This window comes from Stenella coeruleoalba, assembly GCF_951394435.1.
Source record: "Stenella coeruleoalba genome assembly, chromosome: 8".
In the NCBI taxonomy this organism is placed as follows: Eukaryota; Metazoa; Chordata; class Mammalia; order Artiodactyla; family Delphinidae; genus Stenella; species Stenella coeruleoalba.
Genome location: NC_137154.1, coordinates 12,669,578 through 12,681,489, shown reverse-complemented (window position 1 = coordinate 12,681,489; position 11,912 = coordinate 12,669,578). Strand labels below are relative to the sequence as shown.

Here is an 11,912-nt window from a genome sequence, read left to right as displayed (position 1 = left end):
CCAAGAGTCACCTTATTAGCATAACAAAGACTTCTTCACTCAGGAAACTACAAGGGTTCTATAATCTCTATGCCAGGAATAGGGGAAAAAGATCAGATATACTCTTTATTATACCACATTATTTGACCTTGTGTGTTTCATGGAAGTTCATTTAAACCATGAAGCCTCATTTACTGGAAGAAATACCTACTTTTAGTCTCTAGAAACTGGCATAAGTCATTTGAACAATAAATGTCTTTTGATGTTGGAGTTCTGTGCAGACACAGGAAGGTATATTCTTGTGGCTTAGGGTTAATGATGAGCCGATTATATTAAAAAATAATGCAGGACTATCTTTGTTTTTAGGTACAAAATTGGAAAGAGCTGTGAAGATTAAAAGAAATGTAAGTGCCGTGGAGCAACTAGGCCCGTGAGCCACAACTACTGAGCCTGCGTGTCTGGAGCCTGTGCTCCGCAACAAGAGAGGCCTGCGCACCGCGATGAAGAGTGGCCCCTGCTCGCCGCAACTAAAGCCCTTGCACAGAAACGAAAACCCACCACAGCCAAAAATAGATAAATAAATAAATAAAATTAAAAAAAACAAATGTTAGAATTTTCTATAATATATACTGTGTTCTAGTAGAAAATAAAAGTATTATTAGGTTGAGGTAAATTAGGTTAATTCTGTTACCTAGAATGTGTTCACTGATGAGTGGCTCTGTAGAACAAATGAGCTTTCTTAGATCACAAAAATCATAGCAATAAACTTGGTAAGAATGGTCAATATGAAACTCCGTGTGCCATAAACTCTATTATTAACAGAAATGGTACCTACTTTTATTGTCACAGGCTGGAAAGGTGTAACCTTACTAGTTACATTATGCTAAATTATTTAAGAACTATGAAGTTTTCCTCCAAGAGTCACACCTTTATTTAATGGTAGTTAAGCACTAAAAAAGAAGGGACCCCTTTTAATAGCAATTTGTAATCAGGAAATTGCCAGAGTTGGAAAACACAAGGAAAGACGATGCTATTAATACATCACATGGTCCAGAAAACGAAACTGCGGACTCAAAGTGATGAGAAAAGTGAAGTGAAAGAATGTGGACACCTTTTTTCTGTTCTGGTTGGATTTCAAAGTGAGGAAGGTGGAAGAAAATTGACAGAAGAGCTGGGCTGGCTCCAGCATGAGTTCTAGGTCTTGAACTAAAATAGTGAGGACAGGAAAAGCTGGTCAGTGTCTTATGAACTGCCACCATGGAAACCACTGCTTTGCTCAACAATGCAAATGAACAGCTTTCTGCAACAGGGCCAGTCTTGAGCTACTTCTTATCTTTCAGAAATGGCTACAAGAGGGTTTGACATTTTTCAGGCTGTAGGTTATCATCCATTAGTCACTCATGAAAATATATCAAGTGAGGATACATATTTTGTGAAAGCTTTCTCTTGGTTATATATGTATATACAGGTCAAAATATATTTCTCGCTACAGTTGTAAGCCACAAGTTTATGGAGCTGGAAAGGCAAGACATCTTGTGGCCCCTAATTGCATCAAACACTTCGCATTAATCGTGGCAGAGATAATGTGAAGAAAGAGTCACATACCGCAGTATCTACCAATAACAGTACCACAGGGAAACTCACATTGTTATTTAAAATATATAATGTAAATATGGTATTGACATAAAAATTAAATGCTTATGAACAACTCAAGAAAGATCAAAGGGCATATAAGCAAGTACTATACAGATGGTTTCCTTAAAAGATAAATTTTAATATACAGAATAAAATTCAAGAGTTTATTTTTTCACGTCCCCCCGAATTTGTGGCCACGAATGCCTCTGAATCTGAAGAGGAAAGTTTATATTTTGGTCCAATACGTTATTAGACTGCCTGTATGATCAAGTCCGGCTTGATTATCATAAATCATAGAGGTTAATGGAATTTACTTTGAAAATGTATTACTTTTACAGATGATAAATTTTCAATTTTTTCTTAGCTAAGAGTTTATTCCACTTTAGCCTCAGAACCAGATTCAAGATATCTTCCTTAAAAAAAAAAAAAGATATCTTCCTTAACAGCTGGTCATCACGTTAGGCTTAATCTAGGCAAATTACTTAATACCTTATTGGAGATCATAAAAAAACTCCACAATAAATAATGAAAAGGGTATGCAAAATCATTAGCCTCTGTTTGCAATACAGAAAATACATGTCAGTTCTGGACCAAAATAATTCCATTGAAATACAAAAAGTGATAGGGAAGAATGAAAGGATTTGCAGTGACTGCTTTTGGTGGTCAGCTACAACGAACCAACAACCATCAGCTGTTTTGGAAAGTGTAGGTGGGTTTTAATTTTCAGATAAAGAATGTCTTCGGTAGTTTAAAAAAATATAAACTCTAAAAAAGCTTGTGAATCATATACAAAAGCAGCTGTCTGAGACCAAGGCTGAAAACCAGAGACTGTGTGTTAGCACCACCAGCAAGCACAGGTCCTGTGACTCATCTGCCCTTCTTTCTTGTGCAGAATGCAGACTTGACTGTTGTACACATCATTTACAGGTATAAAAACCGGCCTGGAGTACAGGTTTCCTGCTGGGTAAAGTCTTAAGCCCTAAGAGGCACCAAGCAGTTCCAAAGGCTGGGCAACCATCCAGATCACAAGTTCCGACGATATAATAAATCCCGTGTTGCCTTATCAACTTTTTGCTGGTAGTCCTCCAATTTGTCAAGTATTTTCTGGGACAGCTGTAGGAGAAAAGAAGGGAATCATTGGAGAATAGGTCAAGGACTGAAAAAGACTAAAGTTATCAATCACTTTGACTTCAGCAACCAGATTTCCCCTAATAAAGTTGTGAGCCATTGTGCTTCATTTAACCACCATTCAGTATAGGAGTCTGCTCTGTGACTCCACTGATATAACTGGACTTTTCTGCTATATACAATACTCCAACCCTGTTTCCCTAACGAATTTCTAAATATGCAAATCATACCAGTATTTTTAATAAAAGCTTTATTAGCTCTCTTCCCAGAACCAGAGAGGTTATATCTGACTTAACTAATCATCTTATAAAGGGATTGGGCAGCATGTGAAGGGCAATAAATGGCTTCTGCCCTCTCCTTAATCCTTGAGAACCAGAAAAGCAAGCTTTAAGGTGTAACTGCTAACGCAAGGGCTTATATAAAATGCCCCAGGAGAGGGTTTACTCACTGCAATGTTGTGACTGTTGGCACTGTTCTCTCCCAGAGCCTGCAGAAGCTGATCAATGGAAGAGTATGGGAGCCACACCATTGGAGCTGTTGCAGACAGTGGAAACTGGAAAGAAAAATACCTATTATTTGAAGAAAATCTGAAAAGTGGACCATTTCTTCTGGGTAGCTACTTCCACAGGATTCGATAACATGAAATGCTTTACTTGTTTTCACAACAAGAAATTGTGTGTGTGCATGCATGTGCGCACACACACGTGTGCACACGGTACATGACTGGAACCCCGCATCTCTTTTCAACTGGGGAACTGGTCCTTTTCTTAGTTAAATCAAATGTATTTTTAAATTCATATCATCTTTTATCTTAAAGTAGGGCTAAGGCTGATTAGGGATAAACACACTCAACAAAACTCTTCTCTAAATTGTCAATGAATGATACTATTTCCAGTCTGAAATTTAGATGTAAATTATCTGAAAAAACTTTGGAAAAGGAAAGTGTGATAATACAGAATTAAAAGGAAATGTGGATACAAGCCTACCTCAATTCCAAAGTACTGATGTCCTTTTCCCAATACAGCATCCACATATTCTGAAACCAAATCCACAGCTTCTTCTAAAAGGTCATAGTTTAAGTAGAGACGGAGCAACTCAGCAGCATCAACCTTCTGTAAAAAGTTAGTGATTAAGAACACTTACCAATTTCCATCTTACCTGGGCATGGACCAAAGGATGTTGAGTGTCTGATTCCCTGGCATTTATACTTTTCATTATAAATAAACAAACACCTTGGTTTACTTATCTTGGGATGAGGGTCGGATTCCCAAGAGCCCAGTTACCTCTGCGCACCTTGTGAGGCCCTTTCTGTTAAGTGGCCTTCCTCACCTGTTCTGTGATCTAAGACACATTTTAATTCTTTCCTAATTTGTTTCCACAGTAGTAAGTCAACAAACCTTCCCAGAAATGCTGAATACCAGAGATAACATAGTCACATTAATTCTCAGAAACATACGAATGACAAATGAGAAAGAAGTTAAAAGAATCACCAACTTTAAATGCTTGAATTACATTTGTATTTAACTCAGGGTGAGAGAAAAGTGATACAGCCTCAGTTTGGAAGGCCTCTCCTAATTATGTCAATTATGCTTTCTATATTCTGATTTGATCACAGTCTTAACTTTTACCATCTTAGCTGCTTTCTCTACTTTTTAACTTAAAAAAATAGGTTAACTTTCTTAAGCTTTATATTCTCTTTTCCTATTGTGCCCAATGTATTTCAGGTACAGTAGTTCTCAAACTTAGCATGCATCAAATCAAATCATGACCTTGTTAAAATATAGATCCTGGATCCCAACTCCAAGGTAATTTGATTCTGTAAGTCTGGGATGGAGCTCAGGAATCTATATTTTGAAGAAGCCCACCATCAAAATAATTTAATGCAGGTGGCCCAAGGACCCAATTTTGACAGAAACTGAAAGAAACACTGTTGTAGAATGTAGTGGAATAACTGAGGACATGGAAAGGAGATGTGACCCATAAGCCCCCCGCCCGGCAAACCGGGGGCCTGCGAAGAAGCATTGGGTGCTTTGGGCACTGATCCATGAGATGTCCTCAGTATAATCAGAGTGGTGGGAATGCAAGGAAATGTCCTTGTGCTACTTCAGTATAATCAAAATAATGGTGGGAACCTTGTGCTGCTTTTGCGCTCAAGGACGAAGCACGGCATGTTTTCAAGAAAGCCCATTATTGCTTGTATAATCAATAGAAACATATGTTGCTGCTTTGGCATTTCTGGAATGTTAAGAAAATAAGTCTTAAAATGTAAACCTAGATAATGCTTTAATAAAAGCTACCACAGCAGGACAGACGGCGCTGTTTTGCCTGAGCGAGCAGCAGCCCTCTACTGCTGTGCTTCGGCACAATTCATCTCGTGTGACGAGCTTGCTTTCGGCCCTGTCATAAGATAAACTACAACAGTAGACTTTGAAAAGAATTCCACTCACTCCTGTGAATTTTTTGAGTAATGAATAGTGAATGCTGTGTTCCATATACACTCATTGTTCTAAATACACACTCATTGTTCAGTGAGCACACAAGCATGCATTAACTTAATCACCAACACGGAGAACTTTAAATCTGAACACCCAGTACGTCACAGGACTGAAGTAAACTGTTTTTAGCTGAGACTGAGAAGCTGTAAGTATATAAGTCGGTATATTTCCATAAATTGTCACTCTATCTTTTCCTTTTTAATCATCTCATGAAGTTATTCAGGACGATAAAGACCAGGTTCTTACTCTCTATAAGTTAAGATACCACTTACCTTATAACTGTTTATAAGCCAGTTAGGCAGAGGCACTCCATGAGACAAGAGCTTGTTGATTACACAGTGGTGATATAAGTTATTCTGGACTTTGTACTTTTCCAGGTAAGTTGATAATAGCCTCCATGCTTCATCTGTAGCACTTGATAAAAGGAGAAAGGACTTTGAGTTCCAGATTCTTAATAGATAATTATAGTACCATTCAAAACATGTATTTACATGGAAAAAATCTTTATAGACACTCACAACAGAATTGATAATACAGCTAAATGACAACTAACATTATTAGGGCCAATGTGACTTAGGGGTGGTACTAGAAACTAGATGACTTGGATTCTTGTATTTCCCAATAACCACATATTAACTCAACTAAACAATTCACTTTACTTGTTTGTTCCAGATTTCTAAAACAAGGAAATTGGCTCAGACCACTATTTCCAAACCTGATCAAGCATTAGAATCATGCAGTAGTTCTGATTTAGAAGATTAGGGTGATATCTTGTAATCTGTACTTTGATAGTAATTCTGGTGTTAATTTAGGGTTTGAAAAATAATGTCAGAAGACTTCAAGACTGTAAAATGCTATAATTCTAAAGTGCTAAGCTGCATAATACAAATTATAAATGCAATTCAGGAAAGGGAAGTTTACTGAGGGTTAGGGTTGTTAGAGAAGGATTCTGAAGACACTAAAGTACATTCAGGTAGACACTGGGGAAGGATATGGAGGGTAAGCCCTTGCAGGGTTGGATGAAGACTAGGGCTATACCTAGACTCCTTAGTAGTGATGACTGATGAGAGCTGATTGGCTGCTAGCCAGGCCCAGGCTTCTGCTTGGGCTGCCTCTCCTCCAAACTGCAATTTGATGCATCTGCAATGAAAATGGTTCCACACAGAGTAAACTAATTTGCTGAAAAGCACCACATTATTTTGCTACTGAAACTGGAGACGAGATGACAACTTTAGCTCTAGTCTATTACTAAATTCACCCTGGGTACTGGCTCTTCCCTCTCCTCACAGCCACACAACTGGATGACCCACAAGGCCATTAATAAGTGTTGAGATTATTTACTTACAAGAGAAAATTGATGATGAAAAATTCTGATGGTGGGCTTCCCTGGTGGCGCAGTGGTTAAGAATCTGCCTGCCAATGCAGGGGACATGGGTTCGAGCCCTGGTCCGGGAAGATCCCACATGCCGCGGAGCAACTAAGCCCGTGCGCCACAACTACTGAGCCTGCGCTCTAGAGCCTGGAAGCCACAACTACTGAGCCCACGTGCCACAACTACTGAAGCCCGTGCGGCTAGAGCCCATGCTCTGCAACAAGAGAAGCTACCACAATGAGAAGCCTGCTCACCGCAACGAAGAGTAGCCCCTGCTCGCTGCAACTAGAGAGAGAAAGCCCGCATGCAGGAAGGAAAATCCAACGCAGCCAAAAAAAAAAAAATCTGATGGTTTATTTCTAACTCACAAACAACTTGACTAATATTTAGGTATAATGTAACTTTAATAAGAAGTACTTTTTAACAATGTTTGCAGGGGCCACTAGATGTCCTAAAGGATTGAAGAGAACATATGCCTTATCTAAATGGACACCACTATTTAACCCAGGTTATCTACTGTCATGTGGCCATGTGGGCTCAGGAATGCCAGATCTGATTTCTCAAAAGAAGCTATAAATCAAGATTAAAAAAAAAAAAATCATTGTGTGTATTACACAAAAACTGTTCTTTAAAGCAGCCTTGTAGGATACCGGCTCGTGTGACTACTGCTTCACACTAAGCAACAGCAGAGTATTTTTGCATTAGAAAATTAAGATTACTGAAAGACAATTGCATACATACTTGAAAGCAAGTCCCTCAAAGACTGGCATTAAGGGAAGCTTAAAAGTCTGGCAGAGTGCTATGGCAGTGTCAAAGAGGCCAGCCTGAACCAAGAGAGTTACCATCTCCTCTGCTGACGAACTTCCTGCGGAAATGGAAAAGAGCTATTTAGTGCACCCAACGGCATATGGAAATGAACTGAACCCAAAGACTGCTTCCTTGATGAATACCTCATAATAACAATGACATGCTTTAATACCCATCTAGTATACTATGTCCACTGCCCGGCCCTAAAATGTGCTGTTGGTGCTGAATGCCTACCTGCAACCGCGACTGCTGAGGGATCGTGCTGAGCTAGAGTGAGGCGAATGCGAGCCAAGGAACACTCTTTCTCCAGATCTTCTAGTTCCAGGATTTCAATTTGTCTATTTGCTATAAGCCAAAGAAAAACATTTTCAATTCCCAAAGTACAAAGGAAGTGCCTATTAGACTAACTCAACCTGTCAATTCCCACTAAAAATTAAGTAACATTCAGTTTTAATTTCATGAAGGTGGGGAGAAAACAAGGGGTTCAATAAAAGCTAACTTGAAAAATAAAGTAACATCCCGGTCTCACACTACAGCTGAGTCAAATCAAAGGACTCTAATGACAACAGCTGCAAATGAGGAGGCACTTGCAAGGCCTTTCACAAATAATTTCAATTAACTCTTACAACTGTGAAACACTGCTATCTCTATCAGTAAGAAAGGAGCATGCTCAAAGTGAGAGGCAGAATTAAAACCAACTGTGCCTGACTCTAGAACCCAGGCTCTTTAAGGAAGGAAATCATGCCTCCATGGTGATACCAAAGGAGCCTGATAAAAAAACGTTTGGTACTAAGCTGATTTAAAAACAACAAACAACAAATGCACACGCGCGCGCGCGCACACACACACACACACACACACACACACACACACATTTTTAAGCATTTTCATTTCCCATACAGGCATACAAAGTTTCAAAGAGCTACCAGACAACCTTTAACAGAATATTGAAAACAAACTACCAAGAAGGAACTTTACAATATTTTAATAATATAACTACCATACATATACAATATACTACAATATAATTATACACAGTATTACAACTACTATCCAAAAAATAAATATAAAGAATACTACTATAACAATATAATTGCTCTTCAGCAAAGAATCAGCATGAGATCCCTGACTCACTTGGGGCAGCTGTGCATTCTCCATCATGATTCCTCTTAGGGGATGCTCCAGGGCGATCATACTGAAAAGACAAAACAATAGATATAACTGTGAGAAACTAGGGTTTTTTTAAAAAATTAATTTTATTTTTTGGCTGCATCGTGTGGCATGTGGGATCTTAGTTCCCTGACCAGGGATTGAACTCATGCCCCTGTGGTGGAAGCGTGGAGTCTTAACCACTGGACCGCTGGGGAAGTCCCTGAAAAATGAGCATTTTATTTTCATATCATTTTTTTTGTGTGTGGGAACTTTTATTCTTTTTTCTATTTTATTCATTAAAAAAAATTTATTTATTTATTTTTGGCTGTGTTGGGTTTTTGTTTCTGTGCGAGGGCTTTTTCCAGTTGCGGTAAGCGGGGGCCACTCTTCATCGCGGTGCGTGGCCTCTCTTGTTGTGGAGCACAGGCTCCAGATGCGCAGGCTCAGTAGTTGTGGCTCATGGGCCCAGTTGCTCCACGGTATGTGGGATCTTTCCAGACCAGGGCTTGAACCCGTGTCCCCTGCATTGGCAGGCAGATTCTTAACCACTGTGCCACCAGGGAAGCCCCTCATTTTTAATATATACCCTTTTTTTTTTTCATTAACGATGATCCAGAGCTTTCAGGCTTAAATTCTCTCAACGTAAATTATGTTCATTTCAACTAGCACAGCTCTTCTCACAAAAGTACTGTAACTACTAGACAAAGAAATGGAGTTGTTTGCCAACTTGGCTCACTTAGCTAAAATATGTTACTGAGTCCAAGGACACAGATTTGATCTCCATATAAACCACTTGACTTTCCTTGGTTTCAGAGTTACATTCTCTACCCATAACCCTGGGAAGAAGCATAGTACATTCAGGAACTATACAATACAAGTAGCTGGGAGTATATGACCCCATCAGCATGACAAAAAAAAAACACCTCACAGTTCGCCTCCCCTAAAATAGTAGCAATAGATTAAATTAACAAAAATGAATGAAATAAAAGCAGCTACCACTTACTGAGCACTTTCTGCAGGCCAGGCACTGTCACTGCTCTAAGCACTCTACATGAATTATCTCATTTAATACCCAAACAATCCTATAAGGTAGACATTATTATTGTCATCATCCCTATTTTATCCAAGAGGCTAACTGGACAGTAAAAGATTAAGTAATTTGCCTGAAGTTAGGTTGTCTAACTCCAAAACCACTCTGTAATACTTATTCCTACAATAATTCTGACCTTGGAAACTAAAGGGGTAGTAACATGTAACAAATGAATTGCTACAAAAATATATTAAGTCCACAAATATCCCAGTGGAAATTTTAAATGAAATGAAGCAAAATGAGGTAATAGTTTTCAAAGGACCAAACCAAATAAATTAAATGATCCCCCAATTCCAGGATGGAAAGTTTTCATACCACTGCACCAGATGCTGGCTGAACAATCCATGCGTATTCTGGGCGAATAAGGCGTAAACAATTAATAGCAGCCAGATAACAGTTGCCTTGCTTCTCAAGTCCCCGGAGAGTTCGAACCTCTCTGCCAAGACGCATTCCGTACTCAAACATCACTGTGCCAGCTATAAGGCAATAATAGACATTACAATTTCAAAAATGTATCTCTTTAGAGATACACAGAGAGTTTGTCACACTTATCAAACATTAAAATTTAAAACAAAAATTGAGTTTAACTTAAAACCACAAAAAATCATGTGCTGGTGAGAATGTGGAAAAATTGGAACCCTTGTGTACTGCTGTAGGGAATGTAAACTGGTATAGCCACTACGGAAAACAGTACGGCAGTTCTTCAAAAATTTAAAAATAGAATTACCTTATAATTCATCAATTCCACTTTTGGGTATATACCACCCCCCCAAAAACAAACAAACGAACTGAAAGCAGAGTCTTGCAGAATTATTTGTACATCCTTGTTCCTAGCAGTATTATTCACAACAGGCAAAAGATGGAAACATCCAAGTTTCCAGAAAAATGTGATATATCCATACAATGGAATATTATAAATGCTGACACTTGCTACAACATGGATGAACCTTAAAGAGTTTATGCCAAGTGAAATAAGTCTGTCACAAAAGTCAAATACTATATGATTCTGGTAACCAAATTTATAGACACAGAATAGAATGGTGGTTGCCAGGGGCTGGGGGAGGAGGGAATGGGAAGTTGTTGTTTAAGGAGTATAGTTTCCATTTTGCAAGATGAAAATAATTCTGGAGACTGATTACGCAGTAATGTGAAGGTACTTAGCACTACTAAATACTTAAGAATGGTTAAGATAGTAAAGTTTATGTATATGTACTTCACCACCACCACCAAAAAAAAAAAAAAATCCCCCAAACATCTAAAATGTTACTTTTGATGTTTAGATACTATGTTCCCAGAGAGTACAGAGAGCTAGTCTCAGCCATATTGTCACCTATTCCCCACCCAGGATTTGGGTGCTCTGTCCAAATCATACGCATTTTTTTTTTTTTTGGCTATGCCATGTGGCATGTGGAATCTTAGTTCTCCGACCGGGGACTGAACCTGCACCCACTGTATTGGAAGTGTGGAGTCTTAACCACTGGACCACCAGGGAAGTCCCCCAAGGTCACAGACTCTTATTTTATTTTATTTTTTTAATAAATTTATTTATTTTTATTTTTGTCTGCGTTTGGTCTTTGTTGCTGCGCGCAGGCTTTCTCTAGTTGCGGCAAGCGGAGGCTACTCTTTGTTGCAGTACGTGGGCTTCTCATTGCAGTGGTTTCTCTTGTTGCGGAGCACAGGCTCTAGGCGTGCCGGCTTCAGTAGTTGTGGCACATGGGCTCTAGAGCGCAGGCTCAGTAGTTGTGGTGCACGGACTTAGCCACTCTGTGGCATGCGGGATCTTCCCAGACCAGGGCTCGAAACTGTGCCCCCTGCATTGGTGGGTGGATTCTTAACCACTGCTCCACCAGGGAAGTCCCAGACTCTTATTTTTATAATGCTTTAGTTACATAGGTTGAATGAAATATTGAAAAAACATTGTTCTGAGACAGCATGGGACTCCAGAAACTAAACAGATTTTAAAATTCCCTTTCAGTTTCCAAATCAAATCAAACTATTTTTCATCCCAACAAATATTTTGAGTGCCTGCAATATGTAAGACATTTTGTCAGAAAAACAGCCTTGCTCCAGAAAGACCTGAGCGTTAATCTAGCTAAGCTGGTCTTAATCAGGTTGATGTAATGGATGTTGTCATTGTGAAAGTAGTAATATATCTTGAATCATCTATTTTTCCTTTCTTGCATTACTCAAAGAATATGCAGGACTTCCCTGGTGGCGCAGTGGTTAAGAATCTGCCTGCCAATGCAGGGGACAC

The 11,912-nt window shown here is 39.0% G+C and overlaps 1 protein-coding gene across 5 annotated transcripts in view; it reads right to left on the bottom strand.

Moving 5' to 3' along the window:
• Nucleotides 1-1,444: 1,444 nt before the first annotated feature.
• The window catches only part of NUP160 (nucleoporin 160), a 55,046-nt gene continuing 44,578 nt past the window's right edge, over nt 1,445-11,912 (bottom strand). For all 5 annotated transcript variants that reach the window (XM_079928215.1, XM_079928214.1, XM_079928216.1 and 2 more), the window contains 9 exons: nt 9,974-10,134; nt 8,551-8,611; nt 7,651-7,761; nt 7,351-7,474; nt 6,276-6,377; nt 5,510-5,651; nt 3,729-3,854; nt 3,191-3,295; nt 1,445-2,727 (listed from right to left, as the gene is read on the bottom strand). In XM_079928215.1, the coding sequence (XP_079784341.1) occupies nt 2,638-2,727; nt 3,191-3,295; nt 3,729-3,854; nt 5,510-5,651; nt 6,276-6,377; nt 7,351-7,474; nt 7,651-7,761; nt 8,551-8,611; nt 9,974-10,134 (1,022 nt within the window). In that variant the 3' untranslated portion in view covers nt 1,445-2,637. The remainder of the gene's footprint in view (nt 2,728-3,190; nt 3,296-3,728; nt 3,855-5,509; nt 5,652-6,275; nt 6,378-7,350; nt 7,475-7,650; nt 7,762-8,550; nt 8,612-9,973; nt 10,135-11,912) is intronic.